Source organism: Vanacampus margaritifer, chromosome 13, assembly GCF_051991255.1.
Source record: "Vanacampus margaritifer isolate UIUO_Vmar chromosome 13, RoL_Vmar_1.0, whole genome shotgun sequence".
Taxonomy (NCBI): Eukaryota; Metazoa; Chordata; class Actinopteri; order Syngnathiformes; family Syngnathidae; genus Vanacampus; species Vanacampus margaritifer.
The window spans coordinates 12,698,973-12,724,451 of NC_135444.1; the positions used below are offsets into that span (position 1 = coordinate 12,698,973).

General features: G+C 40.2%; 1 protein-coding gene across 1 annotated transcript in view; it reads right to left on the reverse strand.

The window, feature by feature from the left end:
* Positions 1 to 1,643: 1,643 nt before the first annotated feature.
* qsox1 (quiescin Q6 sulfhydryl oxidase 1) overlaps positions 1,644 to 25,479 on the reverse strand; it is a 29,484-nt gene continuing 5,648 nt past the window's right edge. The window contains exons 7-13 of the mRNA XM_077583690.1: positions 20,705 to 20,839; positions 20,495 to 20,624; positions 14,087 to 14,209; positions 12,612 to 12,750; positions 10,911 to 11,087; positions 5,151 to 5,312; positions 1,644 to 3,699 (exon numbers count right to left, since the gene is read on the reverse strand). Coding sequence (XP_077439816.1) covers positions 3,023 to 3,699; positions 5,151 to 5,312; positions 10,911 to 11,087; positions 12,612 to 12,750; positions 14,087 to 14,209; positions 20,495 to 20,624; positions 20,705 to 20,839 — 1,543 coding nt within the window. The 3' untranslated portion in view covers positions 1,644 to 3,022. The remainder of the gene's footprint in view (positions 3,700 to 5,150; positions 5,313 to 10,910; positions 11,088 to 12,611; positions 12,751 to 14,086; positions 14,210 to 20,494; positions 20,625 to 20,704; positions 20,840 to 25,479) is intronic.

The window sequence follows — 25,479 nt, forward strand, 5'->3', positions numbered from 1 at the left end:
TTTTTTTACTTTTTTAATTGTTTAATATTTATACATTAATGTTCAAACAGTACAACTTGTCAGTGTCTTACATAATAAGTATATTTCAAAAGTTTGTTTTGTTTTTGATGAACAAACAAGCAAAATTTTAAATGATTCTTTTTTATTTTATTTTTAAAATTTTTAGGTAGCACACATCAGCGCCGTTTCTGGCCACTGCTGGCAGCGTTCCAAAACTCGCAAGCCCAATCCCCCCTCCATACCCAAACCACGAGCTCCCACCCATGCGCAAAGGCGGAAGCGCAAGTACTGGGACGCGGAACACACGTCACAAACCGAAACCGGAAACAAAGCTGATATGTGAAAACGCGGAAGTCAAAAGTCCCGCCTCCTCCTCCGTTATCTAGAAAAACATGCATTCACATTCACACCAGACATTTTAGTCTTCAATGAACCTAACATGCTTAGATAAATAAAATAGAAGAACCCTCACTTCTTCACGTTAGATGAACAATTAAAAAACAAGCAAAACAAAACCTCGCTTGGGATTTGAACGGCGTGTCCTCAAAGTGAACCTCACCAACTCATCAGACTTGGCAGCGAGCAATAACAGCACACGGCTGCCAGCGTGGTCGTCATTAAGAATCATTAGTTTGCAGCTCAATGAGGCTCAAATGTGCAGCGGGCGGCGAATGCAGGTAACGTTTAAACAGATTAACAGATCACTCGCGTGGGACAAAAGTGCTTAAGGACAACTCTTGATGACTTTGTGACGGAACGTGAGCGAGCTTCGGGAATGACCTTTGGCATTGGACTCCACATCCATTCATTTTATACACGCTTTTATGCGCATACGTATGAAAGGGAATCCCAGTATCTCACAAAAGTGAGTACGCCGCACCCCTAAGTGAAAATGCACCACGTGTCGGGTAGTGTGGCACGATGTTAAAATCGGAGACCTTAAAAAACCAAAGACCACCCGATGCACACCTAATGTGTCTTCGAGCGCTTGATTCAATGGGAGCAGCAGCTTCAAAGCACCTCTACTAATTAATCAGCCCGTCGCTCATATGGACGATTTCAGCAGCGGGCCGGAGCCGTCACGCTGCTCACGCCCAAGAAGCAGATGAGGAGATGAGAGTGTTTGTTTTCACTGGGAGCATGAAGACGGTTCAATCCAATGTTCCGGGAAACACAAAGCTCAAGATCACAAGCGTCCCCTCTGATGAGTCCGTCGTAATCCCGACGACATCGGGCCCTCCATCCATTTATCCCTCCCGCACTCTTTCATCCAGTTCCACCTCCTCCACAGTCCCCACCTCACCTAAAAGGGTCCCGGCGAAGCCCACCTCCAAGTGTGTGAGGGGAAGAAGGCCCGTGAAAGCCGATTGCGTTTTAATAAAGTTTATTATCTGCGGGGAGCTAATCCTCCTGGGTAATCTCTCCCCCTAAAGGAAAGCTGGATTACTCACTTGCTTTAATCCCAATGAAATTGTTAGGATTTAGCCTGTGCCGCGCAGCAGATGGCAACAGGCTTTTTCCTTCAACCTTGTGATGATTTAACCCCTCCTCACCTCCCACCACTCCCCATTTCAACATGCAACACCCTGCTGCTGCTGCTGCTTCTTGCACCTCGGCCACAAAACAACAAGCATAAAAAAAAATTCTGGTGACACTTTTTAATTTCACACACACACACACACACACACACACACACACAATACAAATTCATTCAAAATAAGACACTAAAGTGTGGACTTCCTGTCCACGATTAACATATACTTTTCCAACTGGCATCCGTCTTGACGACACAAGCATTGTGATGTCATCGTCTCAGATGTGACGTGTTTAATTAACACGGGAGCTGCATGACAAGCGGCTAATAGTCTCACTTTGCTAACAGCGATACCATTTATAGTTACGGAATAAAAACAATAAAAAAAAAAAAAAACATCTCCCATTGACTGGATATCAATTTGAAATTCGAGAACAGTGGTGAGGATTCAAACAAATGTACACATTGGACAAATCATTAGGTACACTGAAAAAATCCCGTTTACAAATTTGAAGTCATTCACTGCCATTGACGGCTATAGACGTCAAAGATCCATTTGAACCTGGATGCAGTGGATTTAGCTGTTTAACTCAGATTACACAATATTTATCAGAATGTCATACAACAAAACATATTATTGTAAAGAAAGTATTTGGGTTTATGTCCACTTTAACTACAATTAACCTGTATAGTTACTTGTTGCCATAAAAAGGCCACATTTGACACTGAGGAAGCTTTTTTTTTTTGTAAACTGTGAACTTTTGCATCTGCAAATTAATTTGGGGTAAACCTATCCTTTATTATTCACCCCAAAAATATTTTGTGAATTGCGACACATTTTGACAGTAGTAGTACTTTGCTAACCTTGCCTGCAAAATGAATTCTCGCGGAATCCATTTTGTTCCGACCCTCCTGATTTTCACCGATTGGTCCCAACCACTGCGGTTCGCCAGGTTCGTACTTTGCGGCCATCTTGTGGCAACTACGATGAAGTCAATTGACGACATTTTATTTTGCTGGTGCTCCTTGAAATTTTTGTCTAACATGTGCTTTGGCTAAAAAAAAAAAAAAAAAAAAGATTGTGAAACACTGCGTTAGATTGTACAGGTGTAAATAATGGTATAGCCTACAAAGTGGAACATAACACAACATAGCGGAAGTCTGTCACCAAAAATCTGAAATAAAATACTCGCAAAATTAAAAAGAAAAAACTTGAAATCACAGTAGAGAAGTTCAAGTAGTTCCATTGACTGCAGATTCAAATATCCTTCATAGCATAGCATTAAAACAAAAAAAGATTCTCCTTCACTCAAACAAGTTCTATTGATGAAAATAAACATCCATTTGCACAAAGGCGCCATTTTCTAAAAATATCTCAATTAATGGCAGGTACCAGCCAGCAGTGAACGCGTGTATGTGGTCTCCAATAGGAAGCAGTTAAGTGGGCCGGGCTAATCTGGACGCATCCCCTTACTTTGGAACCCGAGATCAGGGTACGGATAATTTGGCGGGCCGTAAACGAAGGCGCGTTTTGAAGAAGAGGTACATGACGAGGAGGCACATGGAGGACAGGAAGTAGAGAATGACGCACAAGCTGACGTCCACTTTGGAGAAGCCGATGCTCAGCATGGACATCCAGCGTCCCCTCCGGCCGGACAGTTCTCGCTCCCGCATGGGCGCCACCTCGTCGGAACCCAAGTCCGGCTCCAGCCCCAACACGGGCCCGGCGTCCCGCTCCTCCCGCTTCCTCTGCAGTGTGCGTTGTTTGACCCGGTTGGTGGTGACCACCTCCGCCGCTTTGGCTTTGAAGTGCTGGTTGAGGAACGAGTCCAGGTCCACGATGTCCTCCTGCGTGTCTCGCACCTTCATCCCCACGATGCTCGGCCTCCTGACGTGCTGTCGCTGATCCAAGGCCACCTTGGCTTCCGCTCCGGCCCAAGGTGTGGGTTCGAGGGTCTTACCTTCCGCTTGGGATGCTGCGGCGACGTCGTCCTCTTCCTCCTCTTCCTCGTCCACGATATCTTGCGTGGAAGGAGGACGATTGGGAGGGTTCGGGGCCTCTTTGGCTTCTCTTTCCACACGCTTCTGAGCCTCCAAAATTTGCTGCGTGCGGGCGCGTTTTGCCTTCTGCTTGGCCAGAACTTCACTTTCGTCTTCCAGGTAGTCTGACGGGGAAAACGAGAAACAAATTTGGGTTGGTACAGTAGAAAGTGGAACCGCAAATTATTGCAATTCTTCAAAGAGAGGCTTCAAGGTTCAATGTCAAATTCTGCACTTGGAACCTTTAGCAATGAATATTTAGAAAAAAAAATACAGCCCGGCAACTCATGTAAAGACAATATAGCAATACTCACAGATACGGCTGCACAAAATATCGCAGAAATATTATCATCACGATAATGGCCAATCGCTGGCGTCGGGCCAAAACCTTCGACTTTTCATGAGACCCCAAAAACAAATATATATATTTTTTCTCCCAATCATTAAAATTGCATCATCAAAGAGAACAAGCCATTTTCAAAACTTTAGATTGATCACTAATTTGTAAAAAAAAAAAAAAGAAAAAGAAAAAGTGAAGTCATTGGCATTTGCTAAATTGTGACTTATGAGGTGAAAGAATGACATTTTATTCCATGTGGCAAAATAAACATGCTAAATGTATTCTTAGTTAATTAATTGTTATTACCCTTGACTATTAAATGGTGAGGCACATTTAAGTTGTCATCTGACTGGCCAAATTCCATATGAAACTTATTGCATGCGATATGCATGTTGCATGGGCCAATATTGATATTTTTTTGATGTATTGCCCAGCACTAAATTGTATGCTATTATCGAAACTCACATTATTTTGGATGATATTCGAAAGCGTTATGCATTAATTATTATATCCGGCTCATCCTTATTGCATACTACATTTGATATCATACATATTATACATATTAGATATATTCGATCATTTAAAAAAAAAAATCCTAAAAATGCGTGTTAGATATTACAAAATGATCGATAATGTAATATTCAATACCTATATTGCATATCGCTTGTTTTAGCAATACCGTGCAACACTCCGTACAGGCATATATTCTTTATCCTCTTTGTAAAAAGACTGATATAACTGCATCTTACTAAATGTCTACATGGATGCGCTTCTTAATTCTTATGCTAGGTGGCTAAGGCACACAAGGCAGCGCAATGAATTAATCATGATATGCAAACGGTTGAACTCTTTACATTCATTTTAACAGTGTTTTTATAAAGTGCAATATTATAGTGCTAATAAAAAAAAATACAAACATTTATATTGTTTTTTGGGGTGGGGCTATAACGAATTACTGGCATTTCGATTTATTTTAGTGGTGGAAGAAGATTTGAGAAACAAGAAACAAAATTCAGCTAGTATTTGACTTATTTTTGAGCAATTTTTCTCGAGACGCCTCTGTTACTACTAGTTTATTTCTTTATTTGTTCAGAATTTTTGTATGTTTATATACAATAGAGTGCCTTTTTTCCTGTTCGCTCGAGAGTACAAACAAAATATATTTATTCATCTCCCACAATTAGAAAATAAGTTGTCAAAAACGCGACAAGACGGAAGCCAGATCGTAAACGGCACCTGTGAGGATGCGTTCGACAGAGTAGTAATCCTGAAGGAAGGGCAGAACTTTCTGGTGGTTCCACTTGTGGTCCCCGTTGTCTTTCACAGTGTGACAGTCGGCACACGCGTCAGGTGGAGGCCACTGCAACTTTGGGAAGTCGGGGTCCTCGCTCAAAGCACCTGGACGACAGGAGTATGAATGATATTGAGTTAATTAATGAAAAGAAAACTGGATTGGCGTCCATATGTGGTGATATTGTTCAGAAAGGATCCAACAAGCACAAGGTCACGCCAAGTTGTTGCACGCTTGAGTTGGCATGTTTGATTTGAGGGCACGAGTGCTGCTCGCAGGACTGGATGCAATCTGTGTTGAAGCCATTTCATCTTGTCACTCGCCGCCATAAATCTTGGTGCCTATATGCATATGTGCATGGAGGTCTTTTAAGAGCGCGTATGTAAATCACCTGTCTGTGTTTGTGTGCATGTAATCTAGCGATTGATATTGTGTGTGTGTGTGTGCGTCTTAACAATGATCAATGGGCTTCAGGGATGTCCCAGTGGGAGGTGTGGTGAGATAATAGATGTGACCAAAGTGGACAGCTTCCCCACTCCAACACACATGAGCGCGCGCACGCACGCACACGCACGCACACACGCCCTATGTTGAGGCAGCAGACCTCAGTGGTGAGGACCACCTGTCTGGTCCCTTCGCAGCCCTTTGAAAGCGAAGTGTAATCTTCAAATTGAACATGAGAGGAACAGAAGCCTCGGAGGAGGGCACATATGCGCCAAATGAATTGCAAAATCTTTGCTTTGACTGTTAGCATCACGCTAAACACAATTAAACATATATAGCAATTTCTAAATTCACAAACTTCTGATTGGATGGAAAACATATCAAAAAAATTCTGGCAAAATATTACAGTCATATGTACAACTACTGCCCAGCAACATTAGCATCACACCACACTAAAAAAATGAAGCAAGCATGAATTAAAATAACAACAAATAATTAAAATAAAATAAAATAAATTATAAAATTTTATTTTGTAACACTTGTTTTTTCGATTAGACTCGAAATTCTTGTCCGTAGAGCACCGCAATACATCCCATCACACATCTTTTGAATTAAAACGATTATTTAAATGTAACGATATTTGTGATGGCAAATCCAGGTCCAGAGCTACTCCCATGGTGCTCGTTTACCTACTAGGGAGCTAGCTAGCTAGCTAGCACCAGGGGCTAAAGCCAAACTGAGGCAGGATTTTTACGTTCAGGTGCTAGCTAGCACACTCCCTAGCTAGCTCCCATGGTGCTTGTTTACCAGCTAGGGAGCTAGCTAGTTAGCATCAGGGTTTAAAGCCAAACTGTGGAAGGGTTTTTACTTTCTAGGGATTTATTTACAGTATTTATTTTTACTTAACTTTTTTCCAAGTGTAAAGTTTAATCTGTTTAGACTACCGAATATAGTGTTTTTTAGAGCAAAATTGACTCTATGAAATTTACTGTATATTTGGTAAGTTAAACTAGGATAACACACACACCATGAAGCAGTAAAACCATGTGATTTTGCCCAGCCCAACAGTGTGGAAATGCAACATTAAATAAAACTATCAGGAAGGAAATTATTTAAAGTTTTCAAAACATTACTCCAGAAAAACATTTGTAACTTTCTTGGGTTGTAATTTTGTTGTTTTTATAGGTACTTCATTGAGTTCCCTATAAAAGACAACATATTTTCTTTTAAGTTTGGTAATTTAGTCAACTTTTGCCAAAATAAATGATACATTTGATAAAATTATTGTAGTAACTAGAAAAATTCCCATTATAATTCTGGGCACAAGTTGAGGACCTAACTAATAATTAATTTGTCTAATTTTAATCATTTATTCCCCCTTTGAAAAAAAAACACACATGACAATTACATTATTTAAGTTGTGCTTTTTAAAATAAATGAATAAATGAATGAATAGGTAAATAAATAAATGGGGGTTGAAACTGTTTGAAAAAAAAAAGAAGCTTTTTACATTAATCAATTTCAACAGAAACGATGCCACCAAATTGCTAACACTGACTGCACTTTTGTATACTTTGAAGGAACTACGGAAGCCCTTGAGTGTCCCGACAAATAAAATTCGAACTAATCAGTAAACTCAATTATTCGCCTAGCCTTAACTTAAGTTACAAAACTTACCCAGAAAGACGCGCATTCACACCAAATATCTTGTATGTAAATAAGTGTTCGCATAAACTAGGCTACATTACACACAGGGCAGAATCTAGTAATAAATTGCTTGTTGTCACCTACAAACTATTGTGTGTGCGTGCATGTGCACAGCAGCTCTGTCACTTTACGGCGCCGTCAATTTACTCCCACCCCTTTCCCCATGCTGCTCAGCGTGAATCTCAATCATATGCATTTATATGAACTCTGCATACGGTGCTTTACATAAAAGAGACATTTATTTTACTCTGTCCTGGGAGCTTGAGAGCCTGTAAGCGAGAAGTGCGTGTGAGCGTGTGGCTTTTATACATTTCAGCGGGTGGATGGGAGGGTGCGCCAACAGGCGCACGCATGCACGCTCTCCTCATTCTAATCAGACTGCCATGTTTGTGGCCAGGGTGACTTTAGCCATAGCGGCCATATTGAGATTGCCAGCGTGGCCCGTCATCACTAACTCATACATATTCATTAAGTATATAAATATGTATTGTTAGCAAGGCAAACCAGCTTCCTCAGCATTGACTCAGCTACCATGCAGAAATTATTTCCCCCCTTTTCTTGTCTCAAGGTATGGAGGACCAATACTGCCAACATTAAAATTAAATAAATGACTAAATAAATAAAAGTGAAGAAAAAAAACGGATATAAAAAATATAATTCAAAAATTAAATACAAACAAATAAATACAAATGGAAATAAAAACAACAAAATATATACCGAAAATAAATAAATAAAAGTAAAACTACAAATATAAAAAAAGGGATTCAAGAAACAAAAATAAATTAAATAAATTAATGTTGAAATAAATACAAAAGTAAATATATAAATAGAATTAGATATCAATCAATAAATAAAAACGCACTGCTCTCACATTTATTTATTTATTTGATGCTGCAGACGCTGGTCAACAATCTGGGGGCGGTCCTAATCTTATTTTTTAGTGTTGTATTATATATATATATATATATATATATATGTAAGTAATGTTTTTTATTTCCATTTATTTTTATTTTTTGTATTTTATTTTTGAATTATATTTTTCATATCAGTTTTTATTTTCACTTTTATTTATTTATTTATTTTTGGCAGTTTTGGTCCTCCATACAAGGCAGCTCTACTTGACACTTGGGTAAAAGCAGGTACTATGAGGTCATATTTCTAGAGTTAGGGTTCAAAGCATGTCGAGCCGATACAACATGGCCGACTAGTGGTCCTCCAGGCCGCACAAAAATAACAAGTGCAGTTTCTATCCAATTGCAGTGTGTCGAAATGCGTCTCCCTCTCAGCCTGTTGACAAGCAGCAACAGGACCGAGCTGCCGCCGCTCTTAATGCGGCCCGTGCGAGGCGGCGTCAGAGGGCCCTGGGGCCTCTTTGTTGCCAGCTAAATTAATTGTTCCGCCGCTTTACAAATAGCTCTTCTTTCATGCATGGCCGCTCCTGAAAGGCGGAGCGCGGCCGGCCGGCTGAACGACTCCACTTTGGAGTATAAAAATAAATAAATAGAAAAAGCAGAGGAGGGGTTGCGTGGGTGAGAGAGCTTGCATCCTTCCTTCGCTTTCCTTTTGATTCACCACACTGATCCCGTAACCGGCGCGTGCGTGCGGAGCAGACTGGAGGATGGGAGGATTGTGTGGCTTGTGTCTTGTGTTTGCCACCTGCTGTCGCACAATACCTTGGGAATTGTGTGTGTGCGTGTAGGGAACCATCCTGCCGGGGTGCTGTGCTATCACTTGTCAAGAGGAGGTTATGAGTCTCAGGGGACGGTGGGGGTCCAGGGTGGGGTGGGGTTTGGAGGGGTGTACTCGCACCAGAGAGAGGGACAAGACACAGGATGAGAGGGAAGACGGATTGAGGTGGTCTGGGGGGTCTGAATAGTGTTTAAGTGTCTGGGGAGTAGACACGCGCAGAGGCGGGTGTCCCGCTAGCCCCTGCTGTTCAGGACACAAGCTGTCCCAGTGATAGAAGAGGGGGGCGGTCTGCACAAACAAAAGATAGTGATTTAACAAAGTGGGCTGTTAATGACGGCGCGGGGCCTAATAAAATCACGGATACAAAGGCGAGGGAGGAGGGTTTTGCTCTTTTAAGTGTAATATACTTTGGTTATACAGTCAAGCAAGAGTGGAAAGTGTTTTTTTTTCTATCTACACAAACACATATTTTACCGACTCCAAGTTAATAAAATCTCACAAACGGGGGAAAAAAAACTTGGCGCTCAAGAAGCAAAAGCAACAGGTGATGCTAAAAAGTCATTTTAGATCGTCAAAAGCCTGAAAAAAAGTTGCTTCTGGAAAGGGCACAACAAATGAAAAATAGTGAATTGAGGAAAAGAAAAACATATGCATGGGCCAATTAATTAATTAATTAATTATTAAAGAGCAATTCAAGTAAAACAATTCTGTACTGTATAATATGGTCTGTTCGGCCCCATTAGTCTAAACACAGTGTTCAGATTATGAATTAATCCACAAAATCCACCCGTTTTTATCCATCTCGTCCATTTTGTCACTTACTGTCACCTGAAAATGACATCACAATTGCGCAGGGCTCAGGTAACGACCAATCACAGCTCACCTGCTTTCTGTTTTTGGTCATGTGACGCTCCTTTGGCACTGTGATGGTCGTTACCTGAACCCTGAGCAGTTGTGATGTCATTTTTAGTCAACAACAAGTGCAAAATGGCCGCCCCATGAGATGGAAAATCCATCTGTTTGTTTGTACAGGTGGATTTTTCTGTTTAAGTCAATATTAATCAAAACGCCGTTTAGACTAGTGGGCTGCACATACAACATAGTGTAATGAACATTTTTGATGTGAATTCCCCTTTAACAAAAAATAATAATAATACCTCTACACATCTGTAAGACATAATACAAAAGAGATAAAAAACAAACATGTGAGTGGTCTAAAACTTAGTGATAAACAGCCAAAGTAAAACTAATCAATAAAAATACCAGTATTTGTTTGACTATGACTCAAGTAAAAAAGTATCAACTGGATGATTCTTAGTCAAAATTCCCTTTTATGGAGACAATTGAGCTTCCTCAAAATCCAGAGGAAGTAGAGCAGTTTATGGGTGCAAAAGGACAGAGGGGAGGGGCAAAAATACACGAGAGACAAATGAGAAAATGGCCAAGCGATAGTGACGATGTACGAGGAGGACGGGATGGTAGTACTGGAGGGCGGTCAGGAGAAAATGGGTGACACAGAGACCGATGATACTCCAAGAGGGGGGTGGGGGCGCTAAGATGTAGTGACAGCTGGTGTCTGATCTGAGGATCCGTCCTTGCACCACCCAGCACCGTCTCTAGTCGTATTAAGACGACCCACTGACCATGTGAGGAAGCTGGAGCCTAAATCTTCCCCACAAACTTTTGTGAGGTAACTGTGAAGGTCAGCGTAGGGAGGGTGTAGACCGTTAAATCATCAACAGGTGTACATCAGTAATCTAACATGTTTGAGTTTTGATCATAGTAACAGAATTGGTTTGTGATTAATACATGGTTAACAAATTCAACATGTGCTGCTGTAAAAGCACCAAAAGGTGCGCCCTTACCTGCTATTCTGTTGTTGACCCGATTGTGTCGGGACCAAAGCCACAGGATGGAGTCCGTAAAGGTGTTCACCTGCGACAGGCTCTCGGCGGCCATGTTCTTGAAGTGTTCGGCGCACGGTCTGCAGCTGAAGAAATTGCTGATGTAGCCTGTCATTGCGTTGGGCACCTCCTTGGGATCTGGTGGGGATTCGGTAATTAATATTCCACAAAAACTTTTATTTATTTATTTATCTTTTGGTATGAAGTAATTAAACCTATTGTAATTGTTTCAACTGCCCAAAAAACATTTAAGTGAATTGGGTTTTCAAGCATTGTGCATTGTGTGAAATTTGAGAAACGCTACTGCACAATAACAAGAATTAAAAATAATAATAATTTTTACACCAATACCATCCATCTATTTTCTATAGCTTTCTATAATTAGCTTAGCAGTTAGCATGGCTTCTCCGTCTTCCTCCTGTTCCCTCTTCTTGCTTGGTGTCTTGTTGCATGATTAGCATCTTCCTCTAGTGATAACAAGACTTGTCAGAAGTCTATTTTATACGCCGACATGGAATTGGGGATTAGTGATTTAAGAGGAGTGACTTATTGAATGACAGTGTCTAGCTAGCCAGTCGCAGCTCGTAGCTTGTGTAGAGCTAGTTAGCTTCCTGCAGCCCTGTGGTCAGATGCACTTGAAGCTGAGGCACTAAGGCAGATAGTAGAAAGCATAATCTATACTGTAGGCATAATCTATAGTCTGCGTTTTATCATGATTGATATAGTATGTTCAGATTTATTTGTATTTTTAATTGTTTACTGTTAACAAGATCACATTTTAATGACACATGACGACTACTATGAAGTTAGCACTGTAAATCGCAAACTTGTGCGTCAGCTTCCTGGATTCCCACGCTTTTGTGGGCCAGGAGTCAGAGAGCTGGGTTAACCCCATACTGAGATGAATAATCTATATCCAATCTGGAGATTAAAGGAAGTTAACCCTGTGTGTGAATGGTGACCAGTTTGTTGTCTCAGGAGCTCCACAGTCCGCAAACATATTTTTCAGGCAGTAATTTGCTTTTGTTCTTGGCTTAGCGGCTCCGCCGGGTTATAAACCGCACAGCTGCTCGGAGAGAGTGCCATGACAATAGGAGGACCCTGCACCCGGGTCCCACCTGAGATACCGCATTCAGCGCGTGTGTTCATGCATGACGTTTATGTCGTATCGCATGTGCCCGTATCTGTCCTGTGAGATAGATGGTGGTCCGTGGGGTACCAGATGGACACCCCTTTTCCGCCGGTCCATCTGCAGGTCACATGATGGTCCCATAAACCCCGGGATTAATCCGTGTGTGTGTGTGTGTGTGTGTGTTGAAGAGGGAGATTAACATGCCTGCTAGAAGTGGAGCTTCTAGTCATTTGCCTTGTTTTATTAACCACTCACATTCCACTAATCTAACATAATCTCTTTTCACACAGTCACAATTAGGTTCAATGCAGTTGTGACCAAAAGTTGGCGAGTGTGTAATGCCAAAGTTTGGATGTGTATATGTGTGTGTGTATATATGTGCTTGTGTGGGAAGTTAAATCAGGTCACTGTGAAAAGAGGCTAATTTGTGGACAAAGCCCCCCGCCCTACAGACATATTCTAAGCCCCCCTCCTCCTTGTGAACTCTAAATGGCCCGCGGTAGCACAAAGTATGCTTGAGTTGTGTGCACCTGAGCCGTCGGCCTTCTTGGCTTGGACTGTGAGAAGGTGGAAGAGCGTCCACACTCCGCAAGGATAACGTCGGAGGTGGGGTTGTGACCCTTGGCAAGACACCCACCTCACCCCCTCGGGCAAGGCAGCATCTGGAGCCTGAGAGAGAGGGGAAAGCGAGACCAGGATTTTAAAAAGAACCACCGTCACCATCTCCAAACCTGTTCAACTTAATGAAAGCTGCCGCGTGTAGTTTTCTTGATCAATGAGAAGTCAATCTCAGGTTAATGGCTCGGGCCCTGCGCTAATGAACACGGGCAGCCCGGATATCTAACCGTGAGCCGCGGCTGAATCCGACAACATATTCCCTCTGACACAAAGTCGTTTCTCTCGCCGCCCTCGATTGCCGCCGCCGTGATTGACAGGGTTACTCACATGTCAATAGTAAAGATTTTGGGCGTGCGCGAAGTCCATTTCCTCGGAAGTGAAGTCTATTCATACCTTCTTATCGATTCATTGATCCATTGATCGGGCCGGCTAAAAGCTAATGATCTGAGTAAGTGACTCTTTCAATTTGCAAGGGGGCTGGAGGCATGCACACTTCATTCCAGACAATACGACCTTCATAAATATTGAAAAGTCTTATTATGAAGTACGTCATTAGATACATCTGCATAATATTAAAACATCTAATCCTAAACTCAGTTTTGACTGAAAGAAAGACTTAGGTTAGAAGGTTAAAAGGTTAGGTTTTTGATTACTGTTAAGTGTCTAGATCAGAAACTTTGTGGTGCGGCAGATGCAAACATAGATATCTATAAGAACACTAGTTGAGTCAGCAGCGTCACCACTTTGTCGGCCATCTTAGGACAAGGGAATGCTCTGGTGCACTATGCTGTAGCCTATAGTCGGTTATTGCTCGCTGAATTCTTGACAAATTTAAAAATGGATTGGTTTATTACAATCTTTATTAACGCGGCTATAAATAATTTTAAAAAAGCTACATAGTTGGTTGTGTCATCGCTTGTGTCATACCTAACAAGGAAAATAAAAATCGGTTGAGAATTTGGGAGAGTTGAGCAATTTACAGCTATTGGAAAGTCCGTGTTCTATTGACTGTAATGTTATGAATGCTCGAGCAGCCCTCTCCCAAGATGGCCGCCCTCTGACGAAGTTACTTCTCATTGGCTCACAGTGTGCACAAGCCATTTTTTTTTTATAGATATCTATGGATGCAACTGTCGTGCAAAAAAGATCAGTGTGTGTTACAATTGGCATGTTAAAAAAAAAAATTGAATTAAAATAAATAAATAAATTGCACATTACTGCAATCTATAGGGCAGGAGTGGAACTACAACCACAATAGTCAGAATTGTTCATTTTGGATCAAATTAGAAGATTCTGCAGGTCTTTCTAATAATGACTTTCCCAGATGACATTTTCTCCATTAATCCACTTGACCAACATTTGTGTGAATTGTTCTATCAAAACTCACCTGTGCCGAATTCTCCAGGATCTCACTGAACGCTTGATATGAAACTTGGTCATCGGACTGCTCTTGTAGCCATGAATTGAGGGACTTCAACAGGTTCGTCAGCACGGGACGGCCTGGGAAGTACTGCAGAGGACACAGAGAATACTGAATGGAGTCCGACGTGATGACAAGTACAGTATGGCGAGATGCAACAGCAATTTTAAGCCATGGATTTCATCCAAATGAATGGAAGCGATACTGCAAAATTCATGACACATTAAAGTTTATTTACTCGAAGATGGACCGCTCAAGAGGTCCTCTAGTTAAATGGGAAGGTCACAATGACAAGACAGTGAGCCACCTCCAACATCTACTAGATTTATACAGCAAAGTGCTTTGGACAAAAGTGCTACATAAAAAAAACACGACCTTGTGTTATGTTTACCTGAATGTCTAATTTTGCAAATCTACTAAATTTCTCCTGAATGAACTGTGCCGACAGAAAATATCATCAAAATGTCACGAATGTTAAAATTATTGCGCACAAAAAGATAATCAAGGTTCACCAATGACAAACGTTTATGTCCATTTGAATGAAAAAGTTACCACATATAGTTAAAAAGGGCAATGGGGCAGTGGGATGCATAAATAAATATAAATAAAACTAAGAAACAGAAGCCTATTATCTTGAATAAGCCACTTCTTCATCCCTCCTGTTCAATACCGATGCACACAAATTGCACTAAATCAGCACCGTAATAGCTTGATTAACAGTTGCCAAAAAATCCCTGACAATGTTGTTCCCAACATTTATGAGCTGCACTTGAGTTACGGCGCGAGTGGTTTTTTTTCCATCTCAGCAACTTCCGACAAAATTCCACCTTTAAGCTGCTTCCTTCGTTCAGATGCATTTCCTAAGCCGCTAACAACCGTGGTAACGGGGGCGGGGCTGGGGGCTTTCACCTGAGGTTTACGTCTTTTCAAATGGTTGCTACCATGGTGATATCCCGTGAATGAAACGCGATACAGTAGCTAGCAAAAGCAGGGGACGCCGCGAGGAGGAGGAAATCCAGCTGATGAGCGTTTGAGAGCGGCGATGACAGACTAAATGCTAACACACACTAGCTCGTCTTCACGTTTAAGACGCTGACAAAAGACTCACTTTAGACTTTAATAAGTGGCTGCTAAAAAGGTGCTTCCTGTTCTCACAATCAACCTTGGAATGGTTTACAGTACGTTGCTCACAAATAAACACATTACAAGATTTTCCAATAGACCACTACCATGGTAACCTCTGCTTCAATTGCTCCAAATCCCGGGCAGGAATTAATTTTTATAATATACTGCAGGTATTTTTAAATCAAAGTTACTAGCGTGAGTGCTTGCCAACAGCAAACAGATCCAGCTATGAGTCTCAGAGGAGATTTAGAAAACGTCATCCAAAAATGTACTCCTTTTTATTTGTCCCCGCCATCTGTTCACCTAAGTGCACCTGCATATGGGGACAATCTTGCGCTTCTATTCATCACGCTTTAACAGGATCTGGAAGTCACACCACTTAACTTAACCCTCTCAGGCTGGTTTGTGTGCTGCATTTTGTTGACAGTTTTATAGGTAGGAGAGAAATTCAGGATATTGGAATGTTTGGAAGACTGCCGCCGCTCCAAACTGCAGCAAAAATAATGAAATATCGTAAAAATCTGTTGACCAATACAGATGCTGTTCCGTTGCAATCATATATATTAAAAAAAAACTCATGGTGGTGTGTCTAAAGGACAAAGGAAGGAGCCTAGTGTTCGCTACTTGCTGCTGGGAAAGTGACCTAATGGGTTTAGGTGTGGATCGGAGGTCTGAATAACAACCAGTCAGGAAAGCTCATTAAACAGTCATATGAATTTAAGCAGAAGAGAAGAGGCAGGTGTTTGCCAGTAATGGGCTTAAGCGCAGCATCACCAAAGCAACGCTATTCATGTTTTGATGCTCCGAGTGATCGCATCAAAAGCTCACCGTTTTCCACTGGGTCATGGTGGTGAACCACTCATCACTGATGGGTTACTTTCACATGCCAACGAATTCTGCCATGATTTACCCAGCCTTTAACTGTTTTAAAAATAGTAAAGTTATAGTCTATTGGATGTTTTTACCTTCGTCTTTGTGCATTTCGGTCCACAAAGATCTTTGAGAAAAAACACACCGTTGCCATTTTCCAGTTCACAAATATGCTATGAGAATATTCCAATAAAAATGCATGAACTTGCACTCTAAAAACAGTTGGGTCAAAAATAACCCCAAAAAAAGAGTGGTCCCTTTTTGACCCTTTTGTGTTTGGGTTATAATTAACCCCAAAAGCTGGCTCATATGCATAAACCACAAAACAGTAGCATTTTTGTGATTAAAAAAAAAAAACAAAGTTTGAGATTTTTGTGTGTGCGCAAAGCAACCCAATTTTTGGGTTGTTTTGTGGGTTATTCATTTTGACCCAAGTTTTTGGGTTAATTGAACAACCCCAAAAAATTGTTGGCCCCTTTTTGATATCCAATTTGTTCTTGCTTTACCCATATGTTCTTAGAATGCAAGTACACAAGTAAACAAAATAACTCACAAACCAACCAGTTAATCAGTTTGACCCAACGTAAAATGGATACCCCAATATTGCTGGTCTGTTTTTGACCCAATATGGGTTATTTTTTACCCAACTGTTTTTAGAGTGTAGGTACACAAATAAATGAAATAAGAAACAAAACAATCCTCCAAAATATAGTTGTTTTGTAGGTTATTCATTTGACCCAACTTTAAGGGTTAAATAATTAGCCCAAGAAGTTGAGCTGGTCCCCTTTTGATTCCATTTGGATTTTGTCTTTTTCTTTTTTTTTCTTTCACCAAATTGTTGATAGATTGTGGGTACACAAACAAATAAAATTATCCACAAAACAACCCCCAACAATATGGTTGTTTTGAGGTTTTTCCTCATTTGGCCAAACTTTTTGGGTTACACGAACAACCCAAAAAGTTGTGTCATCCCTTTTTGACCCAATTTGGATTATTTTCAACCCAATTGTTTTTTGAGTGTGATGTTTGGGCTCAGACATGAGGAGCTTGTATCCTTTTAGATCGCCTGTCTTTTCATTTGTTGCTCTTGTGGTCTTCTTTCAAGAAAAACAAGTTGGCGGTGTAATCCCTAAAAACCTCCCTTTAATGCTCTCATGCATCCCAAGATCCACTTTTTTTAATCCTCATATACATGTAGAGAGGATTCATAAATCCGGCTTGAGTCCGACAAGACAGTAAATCTAGTAAAATATTATGAGCGTGTGCAAATAAGAAGAGCAAGCCAGCGTGAACATGTTTGGATGGAAATGCAATAAAGGTTTGACGGTGAATAACAAAGAAACATTTCAGGGAATTCTTGGACAAAGGAAGATTATCATAAAACGGCGACAAATCTTCTAAACACAGCCTTTACGATAGCATAATATGTGACAGTAAGCCGTACTAACACAAAAACATTATCAGGCACCCAAAAACAATTCCTTCTATTTGTTTTCGGGACAAATAAAAATCCTTATTGTTTATGTTCCCTTCCTTTTTCTATACATTGCTGTGATATTATTATTTTTTTAAGTACTATATTATTAAAAGCATTTTTCTACACATTTTCATCACATTACTTTTGCCAAGGATGCTTTTTTTTTTAGCATATGTGCTTGTTGGTGTAACTTTGTGTCAAACTGGATTGTTTATTTAATAATGTGTAGCAGGACAGAGAATGGATGGGATGGATGTTAAGTGCTTTTCATGCTGATATTTATTTTGACGAGGTCCAATTTGATTTTGGAATAGAAAGAAGTTTAAATATGATTCTTATTTGGTAAAAATGATTTTTTAAATAAAATGTTCTACAAGTTAAGGGTCAATCTATTTTATACTGTATCTGATTAGCATTTAGGGGAATTTTAATTTAACAGTGCAAAGTCCCTTGCAACATATTCAAATATTTATATTAGAATTAGGGTTGGGCGATACCGATACCAGGTATCTGTACCAGGCTAATACCCGGCCTTATTTCAAGGTATTGATCTTCTTACCAGATGCCATTTTGTGGTCGTTTTACGATCAGGAACAATAAATTAAAAGTTGTTTACAACTATGTGTCATTGTTTTTGGGGACAATTTTATGTATCAAAAGTACTAGTATCGGTACTTGGTATTGGTATCATGACCACTCAAGAATCCAACACGGTGGCCATTTAGTGATTTTGGAGGTTTGACCAATTAAGATTCAATTTTGTTTTATTGTTTTTTTATGCATCAATAATATCGCATGAGTAACCCCCCTCCCCACCCATGAGTCACTTTTAATCAAATCACATGACTCACACACTGAGCTCAGGTGCCACATTTTTACATATTGTGTCATTTATCCAAGATGACATTCCTTAATCAACATATATTTGTCACCTCTATGCAAATTTATATTTAAAACACAGCACATGTATTTCCATTAGCCATTCGTAAAAAAATTTAAACAGCCAGCGGTAATGTGTTTGTCTCACCATTTGCTGAGCCTGATCAGAACCAACACCTCCGCTTGTCTTACATTAACGACGCCTAACAAGCTAACTGGATGAATGGATCGTCTTTGTGGTGAGAGCGCTCAGTCAAACGTCAACAAGGACCCTCACAAGTGGCGACCATGACAGCCGGCTTAGCCACACAAAGCCCCGTCCGGCGGCTGGGCCGCTCTGTTTGGGGAGGGGGGGTGCGACGGGCTAAAAATACCACAGGGACCTGCTGCTATTGACTAAACAAGCGGGAGCTAATGGGAGGCCACGGCGCGTGGCCCGCACAGTCGCGCACACAGCAGCTTGCTACAAGGCCTCCCTAGAGAGTGCCATATAATCAGGGAGATTGGTGGCAGCGAGACAGCCTGGTGCATGGCCAATAGGGACGAGGCTAGTGGGTCAGACCTCATCATCGCAACATGTTTGCCTGGCTGGCACACTTCTAGGACGGAAGGAGAGAGTCATAGCCAGAGCGGGAAAAGGGAGAGGAAAGACAAGTGGTATTCCGAAAATCCCCCGAGAGGATTCCAGGAAAAAAAAGGACAGGCAGAGGATAAACGGCTCCAATGGGAAGAGATTCGTAAGCAGGTAGAGTAGTCACAAGTTTCAAATGAGGGAAGAGTATTGGGAGGACAAGGTGTGATGGGCAGGACGCTGGGTTATCTCAAAGAGGTTTTGCTTCTAATGAGGCCGCATCAATGCAAAGCTTGTGGGCGGCGGCCACGCTTCAATACCCAAGGGAGGCAAAATCAAGAGGGTCAACAATGCCCATGAGAGTCTTTACGCTCCCTCTCAATTCATTCACTCGAGGAACGTCAGTATACATAGCAACATTTCAACTTTTGAAAATATGTATAGTAAACATGCATATTTTTCGAGGGTGTACGTCTAAGACAATTCAATATGTTCTTGATACGTGGGCTGCAACACAAAAATGGTGTATTTTAAAGGTGAATAGTTCCATTCGGTTTGATTCAGTGCAATTACGATTTGTTTCAATATAATATGGCTCATTTGGAGAGGGTATGATGCAATGAGTTTCTTGTTGTCATATCGCTCCAATAAAAGCCAATTCAATGCACTCCAATCTTTTATACCAAAACCGTTTTCCTGCTTCAAATCATTTTCTTCAGTGAAACTCATTTAAGATTTGTTAAATACATAGAGCACTACTTTATAGATGGTCAATTAAAGATGTTGATAATATTCTAATACAGTAAAGTGAATGTGGGTTTCTTGTTTGCTTAAAGCTATAATGTTATAATTACAAAATAATTGACTGTATATGAGTTTCACTCTTTAAATTGAACAACAGTACTAAAATACATACATTTTCCACTATATGCTAATTAATTGCGATACTAATGTTTAATATTTAGGTTGCACTTTCATCTACACTTAAACTTTATTGTACTGTTTGTAATAGTAACTTGAGCTTGATTTCTGATCTTCTTAGAATGTACAGAAGCTCCTAATGCTCTCCGGCTTGAGTCTGTGACATTTTGTTGTCTCACTCACCATCTAGTGGTGACCTGCTTTAACTACACGATCATTCTACATGAAGCAGATGTTCTGAACACACAAATTCACACACAAAAAAAAAAAAAAAAAAAGAAAAGGTTAAAATTGTAATCAAGGAATAAACGCAGCACAAACTGTGTAGACGCTAAGGAGAGTTAAGGGAAATCAAGCAAGGTCAACATGTTTTCATCTCCGATGATCTTCCTGAAATGAGGTTTTACTAATATTTCTCAATTAGATTTCAACTTGCATTAAATATTTAAAAGTGAAAAATAATGAGTCTGAATCGGTTTGTGTGTGTGTGTGTGTGGGTATGCACTGCTCTCTCTCGCTCTCTCTCTCCCACCTTTGCCAAGACTGAGATGTACTTCCTGAGAGAAGTCAGCGCCTCTCCTGTGATGACAGGATGAGCAGCCAGCTCCACACGCAGCGAGTAGTGCAGCATCGACTCCAGGTCCGCCATGTACACCCTGGACCTGTGCAAATATTCAACGCGGTTGAAGGCACTGCGATGGGAGAAAAACGGAGAAGGCAAAGGAAGGTTGGTGTTTCATGCCTGTTGAAAGGTCGCCACAGCTCTTCTGTGTGTGTGCTGATATGGTCGGTAGCAGCCAGCACTGGCTTCCCTGAACGCACCACACCTGGAAGCCCCCGAAGGGCGTAGGAGTAGAAAGTGCGGGCCTCGATGTTCCTGTGGGAGAAAGGTGGGACAGGTTCAAAATAAAATTACATTTTTTTCTATACTAGTATAGTTAAACTCATTATAAGTAGAGTAAAAAAAAAGAAAAAGGCACAAGGTAGGTGTAAATCATCAAATCATCTTGAGAGCTGACAACATATCTAAAAATCTCAGCAGAGTATCCAGTTTTTGTAATTCAACTGTTTAATATCAAAGGAGAAAATCAAAAGACAACAATGTGTTTAAGATTATGGTATCTTAATATTGTGGTTGGGACCCAAAAGGTAGGGTGCCAAAAATGCTATGGTTGTTGTGGGTCAGTTTTTAGGGAAACTATAAAAAACCATGCTGCATTGAAAGCATCAATCAAAACGAGACGTGTAAAAAAAAAAATAATAAAATGGGAACCTCAACTCGAGTCGTCACCGATATCTATCAACTATCAAATTTCCCCCTAAAACAAAAAAAAAAAAATTTTTTTAAGAAAGACCTATATGTTCCAATATAGCATTTTTCTTTAAAATTGCATGAAATAAATTTTCTATTATTCTAATTTCTAATGTGTAGTTCCTGATCGTAAAACAGCAACAAGAGGGCTGCCGATACTATAATAATAATAATAATAAGGCCTGGTATCGACCACACACCGATACATGGTATCGGTACTCACCAATCCCTAATTAATTGATTGTTTTTAACTGTCTTTGTTATTGTATGATTGATTTTTCTCCATGTACAGCACTTCACATGAAGCAATGACTGTTTTTAAGTGCTTTATAAATAAAGTCGATTTGAGAAATCTTACAGCAGGGATCTCAAAGTCATTTTTGTCGCAGGCCACATTGTAGTTTCGGGTTCCCTTGGAGGGCCGTTACGACGGTTATGATGCCTTGTACAATACGCAACAAATTGATGGACAACTAGTAAAGTCAAAAATAGTTTGTTCAAGTTACCGTAATAAGAGGTTTGGTAACGTACTAAAATGCTTGCAATATCTCAACGTATTTATTACATATGACAATTTGAAATTTTGGTACATATTTTAGTAAGCACATGCTCGTTTTGCTCGTTAACACCTGTTGACTTGGCATGCGTCGATTCCCAGCAGACCAGGTAGAAGAAATGAGTGCATTGAAGTACCTGCTTTCATCAATAGCGAGAAATTAGTTACCAAGCAGTGGAATTCTATACCAAACCGAACCGCACTTGTAGACAACTTTGGGTCAAATAAGGAAGACCTCAACATGCCCCGCCCCTTGCCAATGACTGGTCGGAAAAGCGAGTAAATCCCAGAAGGCGCGAGACGTTTACAAGCAACACACTTGGCAACGTGCAGCTTATTCGCCGAGCAGGGATTGTTCAACAAAATGCATTGGACTCTTTTTGTTTTCAAGTCTAGTGTTATAAAAATGCTTTATAGCCCCTTGCGCTTTTTGCGGCCGTATATTTTACACACTTACTGGAAAACATTTGCGACGATGGGCGCAGCTGGTGCCAGGCTAGCGCGCGGACGGGAGAGATCATCGATTATGGAGCCGCGCGCTAAAACGCCGCAGCAGCGCTCGTTCGCTTCTCCTTCCCGCACCCCTCATTGACTTTCTCCCCTCGTGCGGGACGGAGAAAAGACAGAGCGTCGTAAAAGTGGAAGGGGATGGTAATAAGGCGGATGGATGCTAAAAGGAGGCCCGTGCTCACTCACACCAGACCCGGGACTCAATTACACCTGTGGGCCTGGTGGGAATGTTGCACATGTGGAGGGAGGAGGGCCATTTATCCAGTCGTCCCCCCTGGGCTGGGACGAGGCGCTCGTTCACCTGGGAGCAAGTGCCCATTACATGCATGACGGATGTGCGCATTCTCGCACAGACGCACACAAGCGCGTCTCTCCCAGGATCAATCAGACATTCAAGCGATGATGGGATGCCATCTGCCGCTGCGCAGGTGAAGCCAGAAAAGCAATGGCATTGTTTTCATGCAAGAAATTAAAAACCTCCCCCCCCCCCGCCACCCCCTCCTGTACAGTGATGGAGATGAGGGGGGTCGAAACAGTGCGGGCGCGGAGGGTGAATAAATACATCGGCAATAAATCATTTCCTCTTTGCATTTGTCAACTAAAAAGACTCCTCTTTTGCATGCCAAGTTATTGAAAGCGCCAGACAAAGAGGCACAAGCGGCAGATGGATTTGCGAGGTGAGGAACGATCGGCGCCGCTTTATGATGGTGAATAATGGCAGCAATTTTGATGCTCTGATCCCATTAAGAGGCCAGATGTTTAAAAGTAGTCTCATGAATAGGGTTCAGATAATGAGGACGCAAACTTGTTGTGTGCTAAACAATTCAAAATGCAAAGGGTATATGCACTTGTGGGGTGTTGATGGAGGTAAACTCAATATACAGTAATTGATTTGTGGGGTTGTGCATTTACATTCTTTCAACATACTATATACTCCATGGATAAGTATTAGGACACAAATCTCTAGTCATGTAAAGTAACCAAGTAGGCATAGGCGATAATGATACCGGACTTATTTGAGCATATAGAATAGGTTCTCAATTTTTTTTCCAGTGATGTGTGAAATATTTTTTCAGCCAAGTACCCCCTAACCAGTGAAAAACATTTTTGGTTGGGAAAAAAAACAAAAAACTAGGGGTTTTAGAAAAAATCCATTCGGCAATATATCGCGATATAACAGCGTGCAATTCTCGAATCGATTCAAAATGCGGCCGGAACGATTTTTAAATATATATTATATTATTATATATTATATTATATATTATATTATATTCAACAAAACGTCTTATTTAGGGTTAGGATTTACACATTAAGCATGGAAGAATGTTATATTAATGGAACATTAAGCCTTAATATTTGATTTCAGTGCTGTTCAAACATGAAACAGACTGCAACCTGAAATTTCAGATAAATAAATACATTTTCATACAAATCTTACAGTGTACGTGTACAAGTGTACTGAGGAGTATTTTCTAAATTTGAGTTTTAAAAAAAATCGCAATAATCAATTTATACATTCGTATCGGGATTAATTGGTATCGAATCCAATCGTGACCTATGAATCCTGATACGAATCGAATCGCCAGGTGCTAGGCAATTCACACCCCTACAAAAAAACAGTGCTGTGACATCGTTGTCTGATTTATTAAAATTTGGAACTTCATTTGGTAATTAAAAGACTAAAAAAAATAAAAATAAAAAGAATGGATTACAAATAAATATTTGTGCACATAAAAATTTATATCACCATAAAGTGTCCTCCTTTGGGATCATAGCAAATATCTGTTCTCAAAAAGAAATCATTAATTTAACTTTAAATCAAATTTTCAAATGATTGACAGGCGATCCTAGATGGCATAAGACAGTTTGGGTTGAACCATTGTGGTTTGAGGAGAGAGAGTTTTTAGGACAGTAAAATTTAATAACCTACTGAATCTAAAATGAATGTTATTAACATCGATTTTCCTGAAATATCTACATGAAATGTAATCATTATTTTTAAAGGATTTTTGCATGGATCCTGCTTTTTAAATTAATTTTAAAATCTTGCGTGCATTCAGTACCCCCATTTGAGAACCACTGGACGAGAGTAATCGTGATGGCTGCCGATACAGTCACCGGCACCCTCTTGTGGCCGTTCTATCATCAGTAAGTAAATGGCATGAATGGCTGACAGAATGTTTTTCTGAGTAAACTTTATCCATGTGAATCCTCTCAATACCCATTAAGATGCCATTTCTGTAAGTATATGTAAGTGTGTAAGGTTTATTTATATTCATGCTTAGAGTGCATTATTAGTATTTTGCGACCAAAATTGATGTTAGCTGTCCTGTCACCTGTTTTTAGTCTGTTATGAACCTTAATCAAATGTTATGAATATGTATTGTATAGATATGTTACTATATCTGATTGTACAGTTTGTTGTATATGAATTTTTTCTTTTATTTTGCTTTGTTACACTTAACTATGATTATTTTTGATTGATATTGAGATCACGTATAATCATAATGTATAAAAACGGTTATACATTGTTTTTCAAAATCTAGTATTTATATCACTACCAAAACGAAACTACTCACAACTCATCATAGCCTCATGCCCCCTTCATCCCTGCATGTTGAACACGTTGTCCTTGAACACTCTTATTGTTTTTGGCAAGTATAAGATGATATCTTAAACCTCGGGGGGGTCAGGGGCGGTTGACCTTGTAAATATCAAGTGGAATTCAAGCCTCAAGCCTTTTAATTTCATACTGCGTCCACACATTTTTGGTGCATTGCATATTGCACACATTCAAACCGTTAATTAATCTCTTAATCATATTTACTTAATCTTATTTTTATTTTCACAAGTCTTGGGACTTACTGGGCTAACCCGGGACCATATCGTGTAGAAATGTGTATCAGGTATGACAATAAAAATTCCTTGTATCCTTGAAAACTGAACTTAGAACTGGAAAGAACTAGAAAATAAATTGGCAACAACGTAACAATAATATATATATATATATATATATATATATATATATATATATATATATATAAAAAAGGAGCAATAATTTTTTTTTTTTAAATAAATAATGTTGTGCACAAATTGGCCTCTTAGAGGTAGTGTAGTGCCGCGCATGCATAATGTACAC